Source organism: Zasmidium cellare, assembly GCF_010093935.1.
Source record: "Zasmidium cellare ATCC 36951 unplaced genomic scaffold M409scaffold_29, whole genome shotgun sequence".
NCBI classification, from domain to species: domain Eukaryota; kingdom Fungi; phylum Ascomycota; class Dothideomycetes; order Mycosphaerellales; family Mycosphaerellaceae; genus Zasmidium; species Zasmidium cellare.
This window is the reverse complement of record NW_022986973.1, coordinates 285946-307076: the sequence shown is the minus strand read 5'-3', so window position 1 is coordinate 307076 and position 21131 is coordinate 285946. Positions and strand designations below refer to the sequence as shown.

The window sequence follows — 21131 nt, the reverse complement described above, 5'->3', positions numbered from 1 at the left end:
GTTTGTATGAGGATTGGATTAGAGATATGGACCAAGCTTGCCTTGTCTTCTGAGTCTGATGAGGTTATCTTGTAGACCACCAGAGTCTGTACCTACAAACCTATGTGCGCTACATCGCAGTGACCGCCCAAGTGGATGCAAGGAGCCGGAGCGGTCTGTCGATGGAAGAACGGTGAAAGTAGCACTACCAAGAAGTATTAAGATTCACCAGTCAAGGTGTAAACACGTCAAGTGAATGGCTCACATGCGTAGTGACTGCACGACGCTAGTTAGCCTAGCGGCCGAGAAGACTACTTGAGTTCCTTCCAGCGGTGAGCCGACTTCAACAACACCAATTGGACACCACCCCAACAACACCCCAACACCAAAGCACCGCCTCGACTTCTCGTCAAGCCGCACCCAGTCGGGTGGCCATGGCACCAAAGAACAAAAAGCGCAAAGTCACGAAGTTGAGTGGAGGAGGCGAGGGAGCTGTTGCACCAAGCCAAAAGAAGCGCAAGGTCTCAAATTCGAGTGGAGAAGAAGAGGGAGTTGTCGCACCAAAGGTCAGTCATATCACGTAGCATCACACCTCCCCATTTGGCGACGACATGCGATAGCCTATAGGCATGGCCAAACGCCGTTGCTGGCAGAAGCTAACACTTTGAACAGAAGAAGACCTTCTTCGATCTTCCGCCTGAGCTTCGCAACGACATCTACGAGCTGGTTCTGATTGATGGCGAAGTGGTCGTCCACGAGAGTCTCAAGCAGCCGGGTCTACTCCAGACATGCCGCCAAATTAGGTCCGAGACGATCAAAGTCTGGTATTACCGGCCGAGCTTCAAGTCTGTTGTGGTCGACTGCGACGCTCGACTGCTGGGAAAGTGGACACGACACACCGCCAAGTACGACAATGAAGAAGACAGTCCAGTCGATTGGGTCATCGTATTGACTGGACAACCAAACTGGGAGAACCTGACAGAGTGGTGTCGCGAGGTCCACAGTCGCAGATGTGTGTCGGTATATCCTAAAACAAGGGACAGAGAATATTTGCACGCAATCTATGCTGCACTGGAGATTGCCAACAATTTCAGAAATGCGCCATGGACCCAAGTCGAGCAAACGCTGAATACACTCAGGCATACGCTCGGGTGTATCGATGAAGGATGGCTCGATGGTTTCGAGGAGAGTGACGAGAAAGAGGAAGTGTGAGTCGAGCATGAGCAAGTCTGCAGACGCAGAGGTGGATCGCACACGGGAGACACTTCGCTAGATAGAAGAGTCACTTCAGACCGTTACACAGGCTAGCATGTGATGCACAGTTGCAAGGTAGAAGTGAATGAATCAGACTCGTGAAGAGCCGACGTCGCTGAAAGGCGGCTGAGCGATTAGTCAGAATTTTAGCGTAAGTATATAACCCTTCCCAAAGTCTCCTTCGCCCAAGCAACAACCTGCTGCGAGAGTGTCATGCCGCAGACAAACACCTGCCGACGCCATAACACACCGCAAAGTGTGCAATACCGAGCATAGAAGATAGTCGAGAATACCTGCGCCTTCAAGCGCTTCGCTTACCTTGCGCGACGGCGGTTTGAAGCGACAACGCCGCCTTCACGTGCGCCTCCGTACACCCCAAGGCACGCCGCGATATCCTTATCCGCCCAAGCGACGACAGCATCCACCTCTTGTCCGTCCTCTAAAACAAATCGTCTACTCGTCGGGGCGCCATCATGACCAACAATCTGGTGGTAGGTGATCTGATAAGAGCGCAGGAGGCGTTGGCGAAAGAGACAAAGGCATGGCTAACACGGCCAATACAGGGCGACGTCTACGCCAAGATCATCGAGGAGGTGGTCGCGCATTCGACGACTGACTTCGAGGAGAGCGGCGTGGGCTCGACGACGCTGAAGGAGTTGCAGGCGGTACGTATCGAGAACGCTCCTTTTCGAGTCTCAAAGCCAGTCAAGAGTCGCGGGAGCGTCGCAGTCGTCTTTCCCTTTCACTGAGCAAAGCACTCCCACAATAAAGAAGTCAGAGAGGCGACATCTCGTCGTCGTCTTCAGCGACTTCCAGGCGACAGGCGCAGCTGACGGCGGCGCTGTGCTGTGCTGGCGCTGAGCGGGCAGAAGCGGGGCTTGAGGATCGCAAGATCGCTGGGCCTCGCCTGCTTTTGGCTGTCTGTTTTATAGCGCCTGCACCCGCCAAGCTCCGCCCCCTTGTCACCCACGCTTGACTGCTTTGGGCACATCACGTGGGATCTGCGTTGCCTCTTTACGTCTCAAATTTTTTGTGTGACGGGCAGCATGCTAACGTCCAGCAGGAATGGCAGGCCAAGCTCTCACAGCGCGGTGTCGCTCAGATGCCATGGGACCCCAAGCCGCAACCTCCAGCGCCACCACAGCAATCTCAACCCCCACCGTCATCTCTTCCCTCGGCTACAGCCAACGGTCTTCCCCAGTCGTACTCGTATGACTCGACACAGGGCCAGGCAGCAAACGGCACCCGGATCAAGACTGAGCCAGGCACTGAGCAGTACAACGGCCTTCCGAACGGCAACTACCAGAATGGAGCTGCCAACACTCAGGGTGGTCTCGCTCGTGCACAGGCTTTGGTTCAGCAGCAGTATGGTCAGGCTGGCAACGCGTCGATCAATGCTATGCAGCAGCAACGTGGTGGACTTGCGCTTCCTGGCCAACAAGCTAAGCCTCCACAAGGTCTGAACTTGCCAGCTGGTAGCCCTCAGCAGCAGTCATTCCAGCAGCAGCAGCAAGAAGCCATGGCCCGTCAGCAACAGCAACAACATGCAGCCATGGCACGTCAGCAGCAGCAATTGGCACAACAGCAGGCTCAGCCCCGCATCAAAGTCGAGAATGACAGCCCTCAGCTTCAGCAAGGCGCATTCACGCAGCAGTCGCCTCCCAGCCAATCCTATGGCCAGACCGATGGCGCAGACGAGGGAATGGACGAATGGCGGGCGATGCTGGCAGAGAGGCGGGTTGCAAATGCTCGGCATGGTGACCAAGCTGATCGTCTCATGCGCGACAACGTCTTGAGTCTGTCCGAACACCTACAGAGCGGTTTGATGGTGCCCTTGGATGAACAACCATCGAGGTCGCGCAAGCATAAGCGTCGCGGTCCATCCGCAGTCGCTTCATCTTCCAAGCTGCCCACCATCCCACAACTCGATGGTGATGCAGACGATGAAGAAGAGAAGCCTGACGTCAAAGACGAAGACGACGAGAACGCCATCAATTCTGACCTCGACGACTCTGATGACGAGAATGGCGGCGCCATGGGCGATGACGATGACGACCTCGGCGATAGTATCCTCTGTACCTACGACAAAGTCCAGCGCGTCAAGAACAAGTGGAAGTGCACCCTCAAAGATGGCGTTATGAGCGTCAACGGCAAGGAGTGGGTCTTCCACAAAGGCACCGGAGAGTTTGAGTGGTAGATGGGAAACATACCACCAAGGCCTGCACTGCGACAACATCTCAAACAGCAGGCTTCCCACCCCCTTCGACTTCGCTGGCAGGGATACTTCATCGATTATCGAGCGACTACTGAATTTCCACGATACCAGAACGGCGCGGGTATGCTTTATCATCATCATCATCATCATCATCATCATCATCATCATCAATCAGCAACAGTCAAAAATCCAATCAAAAACAGGTGCAGTTGGACAAGACGACGGCATGGCTGACATTGGGCGTTTGTTTCTTTCCTCTACTCATCACCACAACAAGAAGAACACTACAAGGAAAGTGTTTCAAGAATGATTACAACACGGCTTCTTTAACGAAATTGGCTCTCAGGGAATTGGCAGTGTGAGAGAAGGGGAAACTGGCTCTAGCCCGATTAGGGAGCAAATATGTACAAATAGATGAATTGAATTGAATTGAATTGAATTGAATTGAATTGGGTTTTCCAAGATGGTCTTTGCGCTCTCGTCTTTGATAAATCGCTGTCGTGTCGGTCGTAGTGAGGCCTTTCGTCAATCTTCCTCACGTGTCGTCTTGTGTCATGGGGTGCCCCTTTTTCAGCCACGGCGCTTCCATCTGTCCAGGGCGCTTCTTGCTGTAGTCCAGCACTCCTCGGCGAGAACATATCCAGGCAATTGCCCAAGATCTCCGCCTTGCCGTCTCTCGTCTCTAGCGTTCAGTGCTCGCAGAAGACGGATCTCGCTGCTTAGCTTATGGCGCATCTAATCCATTCCGCTGCGACCTTTGCCGGCGCCTGCTGATACACCAGCTATGCATGTCGTCTCTGGTCCGCGTTTGCCACCATCGCGCGGCACCACGTCCAAGCGATTACCGCACCTGGCGCTTCGTCCTCCTCAATCTGTGGTGCCGGCGCTTCATGACACGCCAGCGGCATCACAGACGCAGGGCCACTCGCAGAGCTCACACCCACGTCTGACGCAGGAGCGTCTCCAAGAACCAGGTAACGGGGTCGATCGAAAGGACGATCTGAACGTAGCCGCACGGTCCCAATCTCTTCGGGGATTTTTTATGCAAGCCACAGATCATTATGCATGTACTCTTCCATCGCACATGATCTTCAAGTCTGAAACGAGCCTCCTCTTCTTTCAGCCTCATCGATCCCAAATCCGAACACGAGCCTGAAGAGATCTCTCATCCAGGCCCATTGTTCGCTGTTGCCCAGCCACCTCACCGCTTTGGCGACTTCTGCCGCGCCCAAGCGTCTCGAGGGGATTTGGTGGACGCTGAGCATGGACTTGTCGTTCGTGACGAGCTTCCTGTAGAAAGACAAGACTTTCATCTGCCATGGTAAGGTGCCGAATGCGTTATCGGGGAGCGATTTGACCCATACGGGCAGGGTTTGGCCTGATGTGCGAGCGTAGCCTGTGTTCATGCCGGCTCTGAGAAGCAAGCATCGAAGTCGTGCTAGTTGGGCTTCCTCGGCGCCTGCGGTTGCTGTCGAAGATGAGCGTTGGGATGAGCCGGCGGATTCGGAGTAGTCGCTGAGAACAGAGGCGTTGCTTGACCAGCGTTCGTGATGAGGTGCGCCTCCTCGAACTGAGTTACTGCCGGTACTGGCTGGGCCGAGAACCAGGATATTGGGTACATTTACTGATCCATCAGGGGATGAGTCGGCGGTAGATGTGTCGTCAAAAATGGTGACTGGTGTTTCTGGAGGAATCGACCTGGCATCGTGGTACTTTCTATTGCTCACGGTGCTGTTCGTTGATCTGCCTTCAGAGCGTACCGAACTAGACTTGAACGATCCCCCTTGCGAGGAGGCGAACGTGGTCTGGTTAGGTCGTGGTGTGCCTCGATCTGGCCGGATTTGAGTCCAGCCTTCACGGAAGAGGTCGCAAAGTTCCCAACATGCTTGCACAGCTGATCCAAGCAGTTCCTCGTCTGCCCTTCGTCCCTCGCGGCTTGCTTGGCGTAGGTTGAACAAGTTCTCAGCCAGTGACCAGCAAGCTCGCAGTAGCGAGTCTGTTTCCTCTGGCAGTGATGTGCGCTGTTTCATCAATCGATGGCATAGCGTGATGTAGAAGTCCAGCGTCCGCTCGTTGAAGGCGTCGGGCAGGCTTCGGTCGTGGGTGTTGTATAGATGATTGTTCAGCTCAAAACTCACTCGCAGGACTGAATCCGACGCCTCATCCATCTTTTGCCTTGCATCGAAGAGTGACTGACAGAAGTCTCTGCACAATTCGAGTGTGGGCATCACCTGCGAAGTCGCATCATCATCGCGATGCTCGTACAGCTGCTGGCACAATCGCCAACAGCTTCTCCAAGCCTGCTCTTGCACTTCCGTCTTGCCAGAAAACTTGAAAGTCCTCTGCCGATGGCTTGACGACAGATTCGCCAGAGTGTTGCACAACGTCCAACATTCGCTCAGCGCAGTACGCAGAGCAGCGACCTCGTCTTCCGCCTGGCTCAGCGTTTGCATGGCGTCTTTCATCGATCCATCACCAACAAGCCCAGCCGTGCTAGGGCCATCGTCATCCTTGGACCCAGCCTGCTCAGTATCGGCATCTTTGTCAAGAGCCTCTGGAATATCTGCACGACCTGTCAGATACTGCTGGAAATACTTATCGAAGCCTGGAAGCAGACCTTCTAGACTCGATGTGCGCCTACTGTTGCGCTTGTAGCTCTCATCCAGTTCCTGCCGTGTTTGCGCGCGGGGCGTTGTGCGATCCATATATAGAGGGATGTCGGTGTTGACGGGTGAGATTGGCCTCTGCATAGAGAAATGTTCAGCAGTTGTGGTAAGTAGCGAACACGCAGCATTGCCTACCTTGTCGCTAGGATATACCGTCGCAGCTTCTGGAGTTGTCGGCGAGGCTAAGCGGGCGGTACTTTCAGACCGATCCTCAGTGGGAGACTGATGTGTAACAGAGCCTTCTTCAAAAGTTTGAAAGCCAGAGGGGACGTGGATAACGGATTGAGGCTCATTGTCGGTGCTGTCAGATCGATCTCTCTGCGGCAGCTGCGTGTCGAGTCGGGGAGGTATCGTTTCCTATCACAATCAGTGCGAGTTCAACCGTCGCACGTCGACCAGCATACACTTTTCGCGCTCTCTGGACTTGTTATCTCTATATCTGGAGACTGCACCTCGAATGCCTCTCCATTTGCAGCGGACTCTGGAGACTTTGTTGCGCTCGAATCTTGCGCCTCTTCTTCTATCTCTGTGCTTTCTGTGCCATTGGAGTCTGTCGGCGAGGGTTCGATTTGCTGGGGATATGGACTTGGAGGCGCAAGCGTATCAGACGGACCGGATGATCTAAATATCGGTTGAGGATCAGCCGCTGTGCCTTCTCGCATACATGTGTTCCGTGTGCGATGCTCTCACCGATTGCTTTTGTCATTCCCATTCGCCGGGAAGGACGAGTCCTTGAAGCGAGCCGGCGAATTGGGAGAATCCGAATATGGACTGAAGGCAGAGGAGAGCCCTCCACCGGTTGGAGAAGGCATGAGTGGACTCTTGAGGGCCATTACACCAGCGGGCTGGCTTCGCTATCGAGCGTCTTCGACTGTGGCCAAGAATAACGTGTACATTCGCGTGCCGCTACCGTATGCGCCGCAGCATGACTGTTGGCCAGCGGCGCTGCTTGCTGCTGCTGTCCTCGAGCGCTTTGGGACGAGTGAGCTGCCGTACTGCTGCAGTGGTTCAGCTCGAGGTCCAGGGACTGCAGTCTTCGAGCTGAACGTTGCCTCGTCCGCGCCGCCTACTGCATGCAGAAAGTGGACGCGTCCCGGGGAGCTCGCCGCGTCGAGGCAAGAGTCCAGTGCGAGGCGTCGAGGAGAGCTGTATATGCGTGCCTCCGGTGCTCAATGCGGCGCAGCGCAATCAAATATCATCAGTAACAGCAGTCGTTGCAAACCAACGCCGAAACTCTCTGTGCAGGAGCCAAATCACCTGCTGTAGATCCCTCTTCGAAGCTATGGCCCCCCGGCCTGCAGGACGTCGCAAGTGTTAATGCAGCGGCGGAATCCAGCGCTCGATAGCCGGCACGGCCCAGGTGTGGATTGCTCTCGCAGTGGAGGACTTGGGAGCCAAGCAGGCTTCGGCACTGTACACTGCGTGCGTCGCCAACGAGACTGGGTCGCTGCGGCTTGTGCCACCACTCACAGTCGCCTGTGCCTCTGCATCCAACGTTGCTGAGTCTGTGGACAGAGGAGCGAAGTTCAAGATGTTAAGCGCCCGAGGCTGAGTTGTGCCGCAAACCTAGCCTCGTCGGGCGTAGCGCCGTCTCCTCGAGCACTTCACTTGCATTATCACCTCGTCTGCAATCCTTTCCTCACTGCGTGCCGTCGCGAAGACCACTCTGCTGGGAGGAGCCACGCTTCGGGTGCCAGGCCGAGGACGAAGAGATACCGCAGTGGACCACGGCCGAGCTGCTTACACTAGGTCTGGCACCGCTGACCAATGACATTGGTACATTGCTCAATTTCACAGTTGGCCAGCAGACGTGTTCAGCGTGGCACAACGTGGGAAGACAGCAGATCGAGTTCGTCAGCCAGAAGAACCTTGTCGATCACCTATGCCTCTTACGACACAGCCCTGTGGTCCGTAGGCATTGGCAGGAGCTGTCCGCCTGTGGAAGTGGCAGGAATGCCACGGCAGGATGTATACTTTCTCAGGAGGCCACCGTCACATTTGCGAAGTGTTACCGGTCGTACTCGACTCCTGATATGCAACAGCATGCGGTGCCTTTGATCTGCTCTAGTCTGAAAACTAATGCTGAGTAGTTGGAGCTTTGTCGAAGTGGATCCATTTGGAACAATGTGTTTCACAAAGATTCGCTAAGGCACATCATGCCAGGCGGTTAGCACGTGGAGAGGACCCATCGAACTGGGCCCCAAAGGATTCCTCCGACCTCAAACAAGCGCTTGGAAACGTTCCCGCAATGCGCATTGCATACGCGGCCGCGACTCTCAACAGGTGTGTTGGTTCTCCCAAAGCCAGCAATGAGGGCCGAAATGTCTTTGACGTCTCGCAGCATTCGCTGAGCAAATCTTACTTCCTCCGCAGGATTACTCGTGCAATGCATACCCATGTCGAACCACTGATCACACCGGTGAACCTTGGACAAGGGGAGGTCTGAGCCGGGCGCTTATGGAACGGCCGGCGACGTTGACCACACCTCCAACACTAGTCTACCTCTTTCCGCTTTCGATCTCTCGCCTCGCCGTAGACAGCCACTTGTGAGCTTTGTCGACGTCTTGTTGGCTCAGCATGGTTAGAACCAACAACACTTGGCAACGCCGCAGTTGGTTTCTTTGCTTTTCAATAGCCCAATGCGGCACATCCAACAACCTCAACAGCAGCTGAACTTGAGCCCGCATACTACTGCTCAGATGCGGGACCATGTCAATGCGAGGAAGGCGATATTGCCAACGTGGATCGAATGGCAAGAGTTGGCTTCGGCAATTCCTCCAGAGCTGATATCAACCTCACTGCAGAGACAGTGGTGCCGCTCGCAACGACCTTTACTAACATCTCGATGCGATACCTCGGTTACATGTCGTCAAAGGAATGTTAGAAGTTACTCCAATCGCGCCTGCGGGGAAGAGAACGGGATTATTTGCACGACTCTTCTATCTGCCGACCAGATTCGAGTCAATGTTACAGCCTCTCCGTGCATCGGAAGGATAATCTGAAATCCACTTTTGTTCGCTAGCAAGGGTTTGAACAAATCGGACGTGTCGAAACACTGGCAAGCTGGAGTCAATTATCTGTCCGGTGCACAGAGAGGCTGTAGTAAGATCGAAAGGCCCACTCGGGCTCACCTGCGGTCCAGCGCAAGTTAGATGCTGCGGGCAGACTTTGCTTCGCGGACTCTGGGAGCATCTTGAGAGCTACCTCCTCCACTGATTGTACGCAGCGTTACGTCTGACTGATCAGCAGCAGGCCATCAGACGCGAGGACATGTCCAGGACTCGAAGAGAAGTACTTCACAGAACATTCCCGCAACTATCAAAAGCTCCAACACCGCAAACTCCAACCTATCCGGTCCAATAGGATCATTCCCTCCAAAAGTGGCCAGCCAAGTAGCACAGATCCGCGCCCAAAACAAGATCGAAGCAGAATTCGGGCCCGCCCAATTGCATCGAAAGTGCAAAAGGATAAGCCGCCAGCGACCATCCTTTGCCCGCGCGAACGCCCTTCCAACTGTGTACTGTGCCGCTCTCACTAATGAATCTAAGCAGGTGACAGACAACATTGAAGGGCTCGATCCATCAGATTTAGCTTTTCTGTTGCTCTTGACAGATGACTGACATTTGAGATAACCTATATGCATTAGCAAGGGTAGGCATGAAGCCATGATGATCTCAACTCGATGGGTCTGATTGAAGTCGAGCCGGATTCTCGACTTAGCTCCAAGGAATTGGTGTCCATCTCGCAGAATCTTGTCCCTGTCGAAAACGACCGAACAGGGTGCTCATTTTAGTGCACGAAAGTAGTCGATCCTGAAACCTTCCTGGTCTTTGGTCCTCTCGGGACAGGCAAGATCTCACCTTAAATCTTCCACCTCGTGGACTTCGTCGCAGAATGTCTCGCAGCATTCCCACACTCGATCTTTAAGCCCCGCTGTCGATCCGCTCCAGTGGCTGATCTCTTGAAGGCAGTGTCAGCATTCAGCAGCTGTGAGTGTGCCGCACAAGCAAAAGATTAGGCTCCATTACAGTACGAGGAGCAGCAGGGACAAGACATGAAGATAGGCGTCGCAATGCATGGTGCTGGCAGATTGCGTTGACTTATGTCATATGAAGTCTTGCCCTGCCAAATGGAACGCGGTCTCGACCCAGCCTCACGTCAGGTTGCTCTCCTGAGCGACCGCCTTCCGAAGGGGTGCGAGCATGTACATGCACAGCACTTCTGATAGAGACTGGTGGAAAAAAATTCCCTCACCTCTACCGCGACAGTCCTCGATCCTTAAGTTTTTCTTCACAGAAAAAGCCGCAATTCCCCGTGGCGCTTGCCGCGCATGTGAAGACCCGCTAACGCCGGATTAGGAAGTCGGTTTGGGAGCCGAGTCCACTTTCGTCGTGCTTACATTCAAGGCACTTGTGCCCGTGTTCCGAGCCGGCTGTTGATTCGTTTTTCTCCACCAGTGAGACCGATATAGCATGCAGTACCTTTTTCGTTTTTGCGTCGGAGTATTGTCCGAGCTCGGTTTTTCGTCACTCCTGCATGGCGGAGAGTTTTACATGGTTGCATTTGCATTTGTTGCTCGAGTGCTTTGGTTGGTAGTGAAGCCATGGCTGTGTTGGACGACGTTCTAGATGGCATGAACGGTACGTACAGATAGTGAAGGCAACGTATATTCTACATGTCGGCTACCCCCGGTGGGTATCACTTCAGCTTGGGACATTCATAAAGCTCCGAACGGACTCGATCTTTAGCTTGAAACCGCCCAAAGTCTCTTTCATTGACCGCAATATTTAGCGCAAGAGGAAACGCTGCAGAGGTAGTTGCTAGATCAGTCATTGGCATGAGTCTTTTAATTAACTTCATTGCTAGATCCCTGTCTCTGGTTTCTCCAGCTCATTGTCGACAATGTGCGTTGTCAATCTCCATACCTGGCTGAAGTGTAGGCACTTCTTTGCACAGTAAGTCAGCCAGCTCTTCCCAGTCGTCGATGCTAATACCACTCAAGGCACGAGATGTGCAGCGAAGCACTGGCTCGCAACCCAGCAAGCTTTTGTGTGACTGTACATGAGCCCATCTCGACAGACATCGACGAGGCTCACGGGCCTTGCCCAGACCGTGACAAGCACCCGAGTGCAACAGGAGCTAATGGCACCTCTTCGTTTGGTAGATTGCTTGGGATCACTCGAACCATAGGTCCAGGCAATCAATGGTATCGAGAACAGAACCAGGGCCAAACCTGATCGTTGGCATCGAGTTGATGGTCGACTGATCGAGGCTGGGCGAGCAATCATATACCCAGCATATAAGTCGTAGTCGTGGACATTCGTTGCTGTAATTAAATCGGTCGTAGTAGTGAATAGGGTGTCTTTTGAAGTAAATATGTCTCCTTCTTCAAACTTTCAACATGGCATGTCGTTGCTTCGGCTGGTACTAGCTTCGAGCTAATTCGAGATCGGCAGAGATATGAAGGCCCCAGTAAAACTAATCAGGGGTAGGTCGTTTAGGCGGAGACCGTGTGACTCGTGTCGGGCTGCGGCATTTCCTGCGGCGGTTTTCTGCTTCGGTAGACTCAACTTTAATGTCAGCCAAATGCTTGCTCCGCCGCACGGACCACTACGTCGTCGGTTGAATGTCTACCGTCTCAAAGCCCCTCGTCGTCTTCGAGCTCGTCGATAACATGTGTTGCAGACAAGTGCAAGTCATAGCTTTTGTCTTTGGGAGTGGCCGTTGGCGAGCCCTGCGGGACTCCAGAATCCACAACGAATGCGGCCTCGTTAAGGGAACTTCTCTTGCGCCCAGTCCTGTACGCCCTCGATAAACGGTCGGTCATGAAGCGAAGTCTCTCCTCGTCGACGAAGCCGGCTTGGTAGCCAATGAGTAGCAGTGTCTGCATGAGATCTCGCAGGCTGCGGAAAGAGACGGCGAGGTCAGCGAACAACCATAGCAGGGTCTCAAACGTAACAGCCGCGTTTGACACTCGCCTGATCTGTGTCAAGGCGGTTGCTGCTACGAAGACGGGTCCGTTCAACGCGATCGTCGGCGGCGCCAGGGAGAAGTATCGCTGGTAGAGGAAGACAACATGCTGCAATTGTCTCGCCGAGGCCACGAATATTGCTCCTGCAGTACCACCAGCCTGGAACCCTGGGATGGCACCACGGTAATGCGTCAGTGGTTGGAAGATGCTTAAGATCCAGAGATGGGCCCACATTCTGAAACCCTGTCAGCATGTTCTCCTCCTCCATTCTTGGTGTCAGAACGCTTACTGCGCGATTGCCGCAACGTCAGTCACTCCAGCATGCAAAGCGGCCGGACGTCCTGTCTTCGCAGAATTGGCCAACGAGCGTCGGTAAATCGATGCGACTTTCAATGCGCGTTCCTCGTCAGATAGTGTGTCGGCCGACAGATTCAGCATAATGGCTTCCCTCATGTATGTGAGATTCGAATTGATGGCAGCGGAGATATAACGTTCGCAGGCGATTTTATCGACGTCAGCGCGCGATGAGCCCGGGATGTCCACCACTGTCCTCGTCGATACCTCGAGATACGGCACAGGCAGTCTTGGGACTGGGGGAGGCTCCCTCTCTCCCCAGCGGTGAGAGTTGTATCTGCCAGCCGTTAGATTGATCACTCTGCGAGGTTTTACGAACTTACAAAGCGCTGGCAAAGACACCCCAGACAACATGCGACAATGCCGCCTCGTCTTCGGGTGAAGCAGCCCAGGCTTCATACTGTGCAGATGGCTCGTTCCAACCATAGAGAGTGTCAGCCAGATCAATCGCTTGATCTAGGAAGTTCGCGACTTGCTCGGAAGGATGATTAAAGAGGACAGCAGTATAGTACACGTTCAGTGCAGCCATCCTGGCAACTTCGATCGATGAGTCGTTTCGAAGGGCTTTCTCGGTCTCCACCTGGAGCGATTCGACAATCCCAGCAGCTTCGTCGACGCACCGCGCTATCTTCAACTGCGAAAATGTTTAGCAAAGAGGCTCCAACCATTGGGAGACCGAGTCTCACTCACACAACCATAAAGCAGCACTGCATTGACGAGAGCTGTCGAGCAATGTCTTTTGCTGCACTTGCAAAAGTCTCTCAGAAAAAGCTCGGTGTCCATGAAGCCGAAGAGAATGTGATCTGTACGCAGATACACGTTGATTGCTTCCTCGGCCAAACCGGTGCTTATCGGTACATCCGTCCAAAATCTGAGACAAATGCTTCCAATCCAAAGATTCCACGAGGCGATTCGAAATCCATCCGATAGCTGTTGTTCACTCTGCAGGTCAGCAGAAGCCGAGGGGGTGAATTGTGGCGATGAGCAAAGATTCTGTCCTCTTCGGGTTTGCCATTCGTGAAGATCAGGAGGCCGACGCTCGTTGGCGGCAGACTGGATCTCGTCGCCTGTCAATGGCGGATACCACTTCGGAAAGAAGAGATAAAGCTCGAACTGAACGTTCGACTTAGTGTTCGGGAACGTTGCCCGCATAGTGTCCAGCATCGATATCTGGCGGTTGAGATTCGATGACTGCCGCTGGATCTTGACCCCGACCTCAATCAGCGATGCTGTAGGATCTGGCTCTTTTAAGACATCTAGGATCATCTGAGCTGCGCCATCGGACGGCAAGTCTTTCAACGCAGTCAAGCTCTGTGCGATACCATCAAGCTTCGCCTTCATGTCGTTCATCCTATTGGCCAAGTACAGAACGTCAGCAAATACCTCAAGATCAGAACGGCATAGCCTTGGCTCTTCAGATGCTTACTCGCGCTTCATGGCCTGCATCCGGGTCTCTTCCAGGCTCTGAGTATCATAAGTGCAGGTGGAGTCACCGCGCTTCTGGCAGCGAAGACAAGATGGTCGCCGAGCATCGCACTTACACAACATAGATGTGAGCTTCAACACCTCAACAAAGTTTTAGCCGGATCATTTTGTGGCCTACCGCGAGCTTTCGAGTTCGACAGTTGTTGCATGCTGCTCCACTCACGATCCTCTTGATCTTCTTCTCTTGAGGAGGTTTCGCGATCCTGAAGACATGCGTCTTCATCTCGGCCATTTCAGCCTCACAACTTTTACAACGCCCCAGATCGAACCAAGCGAGCGCGTCAGGCCCAATGAAGTCCGAATGGGAGCAGTAATGTGCGCTTCGCAAGCATCAGCGTTCAACGTTGGTCCTCACTCAACGCCTGAGGTGAATAAAATGTTGCGTATGGCGCCCTGGATTTGAGCCGCAAGGTCTTGCTAGAAACATCCGGCTGCAACACTGTCGACGTTCATGTGAGTCTTGGCTTTCAAGTCTGTGCGACTGACGCATTATTCGCACTTACAAGGATCACCTCATCCCACTGTATTTCAAGGACTGGGTTCCGCATCGTTGTAATTCGCACAGAACATCGGAGTTGTCAGGGGGGAAGCGCGGCCCGGAAAAGCTAGACTGCCCTGGCCTGATTGGGAAACAGCTCTTGGCAGATACGTGGGAAGTGGTCCCAGCCTCTTCTGTCTTCTTTCTTTTCCGACGGTCAAATGAGCTTATTTACACTTCCTGTCACCACGAATACAGAGAAAGCAGAATTCGCATCATTTGCATGTACATAAGAGATATGGTGAAGTAATTGAGGAAGACGTTGAAAGGCAAGATTTCGCTAATGCCACTACACTACAACACTGTTCGCCCCCGACAAACCCAGCGACAAAAGAAAACCAACATAGGAAAGAGCACTACATGAACTTACAGCCATCCACCGCCGCGGCTCCGTGATGAGCTGCTTTGGCCACCTTCTTCTTCACTTTGTGCGAGAGCCCCTGGATGTTGCGGTTCTTCGCCTCCTCCCTAGCCACAAAGAAGACGTAGTCGAGTAGTTGATCGACGCAAGCCCTGGTCCAAGGCTCGACCAGGAAGTCCAGGCCTCTGGTGCTCTTGTCGAAGTCAATCTTGCGTTGAAGCCTCCTCTGGAAGGTGGTGATATCTCTCACCTTACCGTGGTGGGAGCTGATGGATCGCCCGATTTTCGTCACTATCAGCGTCCACTCGCTGGTGTCGCTGGGTGTGAAGCCGTTGCGTTGGACAGCAGCATGTGCTTTGAGCAGTTTTGCCATGACGAGCAGGTGGACTAGTAGCTTGTCAGCATCGAAGCATCCGACTCCCTTGGAGCTCTCGTTGGAGACAGAATTGCTGGGGGCTATTGCCTGGGCGAGGTACCTCGCTGCCAGAGTGGCGGTATCGAAGATCTGACCATTGCTGAAGAAGTCCAAGCCAGGGGTCAGCAACTCCAATCCGAATGTGTCCATCCACGTGGGTGCCTCGCGATCCTTTGGTAGCTGGAGCGACGAGATCTGAAGCGCAAGCTGGACTTGCTGGAGATGGTTCAGGTCTGGGGCCTCCACCGAGGCCACGAAAGCTGCACGGCAGATGGGACAGGATGCGTTGGATTCAGTCTCGTTCAGCCAGGTGACTATGCAAGATCGACAGTACTGGTGGTTGGAATGGCAGGGCAAGACGACCGGGTCGACGAAGTTAAGGTGGCAGATTGGGCAGGTTCGCTGTTGGTGGGAGAGTCCGAAGAGGTTGACGGAGACCAGGTGTGTTGTCCAGGGGTTGGCAGTCTGTGAAGACATGTTAGCTGAGTTGATGTTGTCAAGGGTAAGTGCTGGATCTGGGTCGGTATCGTTCTTCGCTCTCTTGCTTGTTGTGGTTGTTGAGAAAATGGAATGCGGAATGTCTGACAAGATTATAGTGAAGGACGAGGACTCTCGGTGGTTTAATAGTGCCAGCCACATGAGTGAACATGCATTATCCCAACTAATCGACACATTGACAAATGCGATTGTCATGCTTTCCGTGGAGTTAGCTACCCTTCATGAAAGGCACTCTGCTTATCTTCACGAAATGGGCGGCCTTTGGCGCAAACCCCCTCCGTCTCATTTTGCGCATAATCAAAGACCGCAGTCATAAGCTCTATGGGCCACAAAGGGAGAAATACGAGTTCGAGAAGGAAATCAGGTAATTTTTAAAGGCATGACATGTTTCAAGGGATAAAGCTAATGAGTACATCGGAATTGGGTCTTGCCCCCCCCCCCCCCCCTTTTTTTTCCCTTTTACCGGGTCCCACCGCGTCTAGCAATCACGTCTACATTTGCTGGCAGCGTGGGTCCATAGCGGAAGGTCTACCAGTCTGGCCAGCACCTTTGCCTCCTTGCTCTTGCGCCTCAGCGAGTTGCTTCTCCTCGTCGCGGGTTTGCTGCTCTCTCCAAACGAAGTAGCACACATAGGCGATGATGGTGTCGAGCTCAACCTTGTCTACGTTCAGTCCGTCCACTTTCGGGCCGTCCATTTCCTCATGTGGCGTCAAGAAGGGTGTCTGAAGCGCATACCAACCTGGAGGGGACACCGAACTGTGAAGTTTCGCGTACAGTTGGGCAGCCAGATCGCCAATGTCTACGAGCTGTCCGTCCATTGAATCCAATTTGCTGCGGAGAAACATGATCATGGCGGACCAATTGACGAAGTTCTTTCGGCTGAACGGCACGTTGCTCCCGGCTGCGAGGGCAGGAATGAGATGACCGAGGGCTACCATTCGAGTAAGCAAGATGTCGTTGACGTGAAGCGTTGCAAGACCACGCACGATGTCAGGTTCGCCGCCATCTGATCTAAGGATAAACATCTCACCCGATTCGAGCTGGCCGCTGTCGCGGGTTAGCCACACGGCAACATCAACGCTGGCATCGTAGATCATCGACTCTGAGAACTGATCAAAACCGAACGTGGTCAGCACCGTTGCTTGATCAGAGCGAGACTCCTGGAGACCAGACCGCTGTAGGCCATCGCGTAAGCCTGCTAGCTGTTCCTCAGACCCTGGCTCGAGCCATCCGTCTTGCAGTTGTTCTCCGTCTTCCTGGTCTTCTGGTGGTTCGACCTCTTCCAAGGGTAGCCCAAAGAGCGGTGCACGGCACTTCGGACAGGTGTTGACGCCAAACCCCTGAAGCCACTCGGTTGCGCACTCCCTGTCGAAAATGTGCGAGCAAGGGAACTTGACCGGGTCCGTGAATGGATTGTAGCAGATGGGGCAGTCTTGATCTTCTGTGGTTGTTTCTGCAGGCTCGACCGTGTCGAGGAACTCGGTGCGGGTCAGCACAATCGTTCTGATTGTGCGAAACATTGTGTTGAGCTTGTTGAACGGTGGTGCCTGTTTTGGTTGTTTGCGATGGGAGTGGATGGTGTAAGTGGAGGAATCTGGATTTCAGAAATAGATGGTCAAAGACGTTTTATATATCAGCCGATTGGGAGAATGCATTAACCACGAAATTGAGACTTAGACTCGACGTCTATTCAAGGTACAACAGCCTAGGGATGAATGGAATTGCCATGCCATGGTCGGGATAACACCACGCATGAAAGCTATTGAGGATTGGCGCCTGTCTTCCTCTGAATGGTATTCTCGAGTACAGCATCGACGACATTGTCCTCGGCGAATGCGTAGTCCAAGATCGTAGGGATGAGCTAGTTTGGCAAGACGAATGAAGGTGGAGACGAATTTAGGGGAGAATCCAAAAGGTTTCCAACGCAGTACTATCTATCCCAATGATCAAAATGCTAACAAACCACAGTCTTCCTATCCTTGGCGATCTTGCTGTTTTCTCCAGTAAAAGTAGCACACATAGTTGAGCACGAGATCGAAATCAAGCTTGTCCAAGTTCAAGCCACCCATCTCCTCATGGCTCGCCACAAAGGCACTCTGGAAATCGTGACGAAACTCCGGCAGACTGGCGGCGATGCGAGCACGCAGCTGGTCGGCTAGAAGGTTAGTATCACAAATCTGCGTGTGCCGGGCTTCTAACTCGTCCTTGAGCAAGGTCATCAGGAGGCGCCACTCCATCAGTTTCCGCGCATCATAAGGCCTGCCAAGGCTTGCACACAAGGCGGGAACGAAGTGGACAAAGGCGACGAGGCGAGCACGCAAGGCATCGTCGAGGGCATCCACGACCGCAAAACCTCGCACGATGTCGCGTCCGCCTTCAGGCGTGTTCAGGAAGAACTCACCTTGGTTGATTTGACCTGCCCCTCTGCTCAAAAATTGGGCAACGACGACACTCGCATCGTAGATCTCGGATTCCAGGTAAGGGCCGAATGTGAGGGTCTCGAGCGTTGTGCGCTGTTCAGATCGATCTTCTCGGAGACCGGAGAGGCGCAGAGCGCGGCGAAACAAGTTTCTATGGGCCCGCGATCCAGGTGCGGCGGTTCGAGTGCCTGGCGGAAGCTGGTAATCAGCACGAGAACGTTGTTGAGGCAGGTCGAAGAGGACAGCGCGGCAGATCGGGCAGGTGTTGACACGAGGTCCGTTCAACCAGATTTCGATGCACTCTCTGTCGAAGATGTGAGCGCAAGGAAGGCTGACAGCATCAGTCCAGGGGTTGTAGCAGATGCTACATTCGTTCTCTGGTGGATCGGCCGAAGCAGTCAGCCCGGCGAAAAATTCAGCGCGAGATGGCATTGTCGTCTTGGGCACTGATGTTAGCTTCAGTAGTCAGGGGTGCAACGGGGTTTTTGGTCTTGATGCTGTAGGATATTGAACGTTAATGGTGATTGGGGGGAAACTGGTGTGAGGAAAAGGACACAAGGCATGTAGTGTATATATGGACGCAGTCGAGTATTGCTAGGAAACAAAGAGAGGTGGTCGACACACGACACACGACACAAAGCCATTGTGAACAACATCTCTTTGTCTGGTGAAGGCTGAGCAAGACATTCACAGCAACGCCTTCGAGAAATGTCTGCGGGCGACCCTGGCCGTGAACACCAAGGGACGGACGTGCTTCAACCCACCTGAACCACCCCTTTTCGTACCATCGTAACCTTCTCTTTCCTATTCCGGCTGTAAAGCGGCGCCTCACATCTGATACCGAAAATGCACATTCTCCAAATCCGTCACATCCTCCTCGGCAGCAACCATGCCCATCCTTCTACACTCCTCATAACCCAATCCCATCTCCCTGACTTTCTGATCCCTCCGCTTATTCTGATACCAATACCACGTGCGCCACAACGACATGAGCACGATCTCGAGCCCATACACCACCGCGCAACCCGTCAAGCCGGGGATATAGTCGGGGGCGTCTTTCTCCTGGAAGAGTTGGGCGCCCGTCGCGTTGCCGGCGCAGTAGCCCATGAAGAGGCCGGTTGCGGTGATGGATTTCTTGGTGCGGCCCGCGACGTTGGAGGGGAGCATGGTCCACATTACTTTTGGACTGTTAGTCAGGGAGTGTGGTGGTGAGGAGGCGGAGACTTACATAGCCCTGGCAAGGTGCCACATGTGGTCATTAAGTACAGTCCCCATCTCGTCCACAGCATGCTGTCTTTTGGAAGGAGAGCAAGGCCCATCATGCCTGAGAATGCTGGTAGGAGGGAGAACATCATCCAGTAAACTAGCCTTCGTGTCAGCGGTCTTCTTTTGAACAACATGCATGGAATGGGCTTCGCTTACATCTCAGATTCTTCCACCGATAACACGTAAACCCCGCCAAAAGAAACCAACAAATCGAGAATGCATGCTGCGGAATCGTTTCCTTCGTAAGGGTCTCCTCAGACGTGAAACCAAAGGATTTGTACACGAGGTTGCCGAACGTCGTGGTGCCGCCATTAGGGATGGCGAAAGCAAAGTTGGTGAAGAAGAAGAAATAAGTCTGAGGATCCTTCATGGCGGTTCTCACTTGACTCCACTTCCACCCCGTGTGTTTCTGACGATCGGAGCCTGTCTGGTTAGAGACGACACGCGCGGCTGCCATTCTCTTCTCGCGTTCTGACAGCCACATGACCTCGCGAGGGGTGCCAAGGATGAAGAAGACGAGAAGACCCAAGAAGACAGTGAATCCACCCAGGAAGAAAGCGATGCCTCGCCAAGCTCGCAGGCCGGAAGGGTTATCGTTGGCTGCATCGCCAATGGCGTAGTTGATCAGGCCGGTGACCACGTTCATTCCCGCGTTGGCTGTTCCCCAGATTATGGCGCGGAGGGTGTGTTCTTTGGTTGTGTAGAAGGAGCCTGTGATGAGGAGGAAGGTTGGGGAGATGGTGCATTCGAAAACTCCTTGCAGGGAACGTAGGACCATTAAGCCGGCGAAGTTGTGGGCGAAGCCGATGCAGAGGACGATGATGCCCCAGATTATTGTGCAGACTCCTAGGAAGCGACCGACGTGGAACTTTTGGATGAGGTAGTTTCCTGGGGCTTCGGCGACCATGTATGATAGCTGGAGGCATGAAAGTGTTAGTTCTTTGTTGCCAAGTGGGCCGGGGTGACGGATGTACTCACGTAGAAGATCGTCGTCAACCACGAAAACTGCTGCCCCTGAAGGTTGGTATCAGTCCTGATCCCAAAGACCGACATGACACTGGTCGCCGTCTTGTCTGCTTGCTGCATGCCATAGCAGAACCACATCAATGGCAGCAAACAGAGATCGATCTTCCATAGCAGGCGGCGGTAGTCCTTTTGCGTGTACTCATGCTCGGCTTCGACGGTGTCAAGGGCGATCTTCTCGCCCACGATGCCTTCTGAGATCGAAGGAGCCGTGGTGACTTCGACATCGTCCTTAGTCTTTCTTGCAGTCTTCTCTGAGTCCACCGTCGCAGGTTGGACAGCGTCGGTATCGTATGCCATGTTGAACGATGAGCCTCGGAGTAATCCAACTACCAAACAGTAATGCTCTTTCGTTGAGACGATCAAATATACCAATCGAACCGGACCGCACACCTCGTCGTCGTTCAATGCATGTTCAAGCCGGACAACGAATCATCGTTCGACATTTGGCCTATCTCTTGATATGCAGGCTATGGCCAAGCGAGAGCGAGACATCTCCAGACTCCAGTGTCGAGCCGCATACCTATCTCCAACTCGGCCTCCACCATGCCGACCCGTGTGGAGAAATGCTAATGCTGGGTAGATGGGCCTCGTTAAATGGTGTCATGGCGTGCGTCAAGGTCACTATGAGAGAGTGGAGTGGAAATTGGGGAATTTGAAGGGGTTACAGATCAAGATTTCAAGAG

The 21131-nt window shown here is 53.5% G+C and overlaps 7 protein-coding genes across 7 annotated transcripts; 2 read left to right on the top strand and 5 right to left on the bottom strand.

The window, feature by feature from the left end:
- Window positions 1–413: 413 nt before the first annotated feature.
- On the top strand, window positions 414–1191 carry M409DRAFT_25936 (uncharacterized protein; the record flags this gene model as incomplete). The annotated part of the gene is made up of 2 exons (XM_033807886.1): window positions 414–545; window positions 652–1191. The coding sequence occupies 2 exons, from the start codon at window positions 414–416 to the stop codon at window positions 1189–1191; spliced, it is 672 nt and encodes a 223-aa protein (XP_033664641.1).
- Window positions 1192–1706: 515 nt separating this feature from the next.
- M409DRAFT_57241 (uncharacterized protein) lies at window positions 1707–3430 on the top strand (the record flags this gene model as incomplete). The annotated part of the gene is made up of 3 exons (XM_033813569.1): window positions 1707–1724; window positions 1797–1898; window positions 2297–3430. 3 exons carry the CDS (start codon window positions 1707–1709, stop codon window positions 3428–3430), a joined length of 1254 nt encoding a protein of 417 aa, XP_033664640.1.
- Window positions 3431–4539: 1109 nt separating this feature from the next.
- On the bottom strand, window positions 4540–6947 carry M409DRAFT_68329 (uncharacterized protein; the record flags this gene model as incomplete). The annotated part of the gene is made up of 4 exons (XM_033817786.1): window positions 4540–6192; window positions 6250–6471; window positions 6519–6735; window positions 6805–6947. The coding sequence occupies 4 exons, from the start codon at window positions 6945–6947 to the stop codon at window positions 4540–4542; spliced, it is 2235 nt and encodes a 744-aa protein (XP_033664639.1).
- Window positions 6948–11752: 4805 nt separating this feature from the next.
- On the bottom strand, window positions 11753–14156 carry M409DRAFT_57239 (uncharacterized protein; the record flags this gene model as incomplete). The annotated part of the gene is made up of 6 exons (XM_033813568.1): window positions 11753–12320; window positions 12375–12716; window positions 12763–13073; window positions 13130–13790; window positions 13866–13975; window positions 14088–14156. The coding sequence occupies 6 exons, from the start codon at window positions 14154–14156 to the stop codon at window positions 11753–11755; spliced, it is 2061 nt and encodes a 686-aa protein (XP_033664638.1).
- Window positions 14157–14452: 296 nt separating this feature from the next.
- On the bottom strand, window positions 14453–15715 carry M409DRAFT_57238 (uncharacterized protein; the record flags this gene model as incomplete). Its single annotated transcript, XM_033813567.1, has 2 exons — window positions 14453–14628; window positions 14833–15715. The coding sequence occupies 2 exons, from the start codon at window positions 15713–15715 to the stop codon at window positions 14453–14455; spliced, it is 1059 nt and encodes a 352-aa protein (XP_033664637.1).
- Window positions 15716–16227: 512 nt separating this feature from the next.
- M409DRAFT_25931 (uncharacterized protein) lies at window positions 16228–17256 on the bottom strand (the record flags this gene model as incomplete). The annotated part of the gene is made up of 1 exon (XM_033807885.1): window positions 16228–17256. The coding sequence occupies one exon, from the start codon at window positions 17254–17256 to the stop codon at window positions 16228–16230; it is 1029 nt and encodes a 342-aa protein (XP_033664636.1).
- Window positions 17257–18984: 1728 nt separating this feature from the next.
- M409DRAFT_37199 (uncharacterized protein) lies at window positions 18985–20745 on the bottom strand (the record flags this gene model as incomplete). The annotated part of the gene is made up of 4 exons (XM_033810688.1): window positions 18985–19334; window positions 19385–19519; window positions 19579–20338; window positions 20401–20745. 4 exons carry the CDS (start codon window positions 20743–20745, stop codon window positions 18985–18987), a joined length of 1590 nt encoding a protein of 529 aa, XP_033664635.1.
- Window positions 20746–21131: the final 386 nt, after the last annotated feature.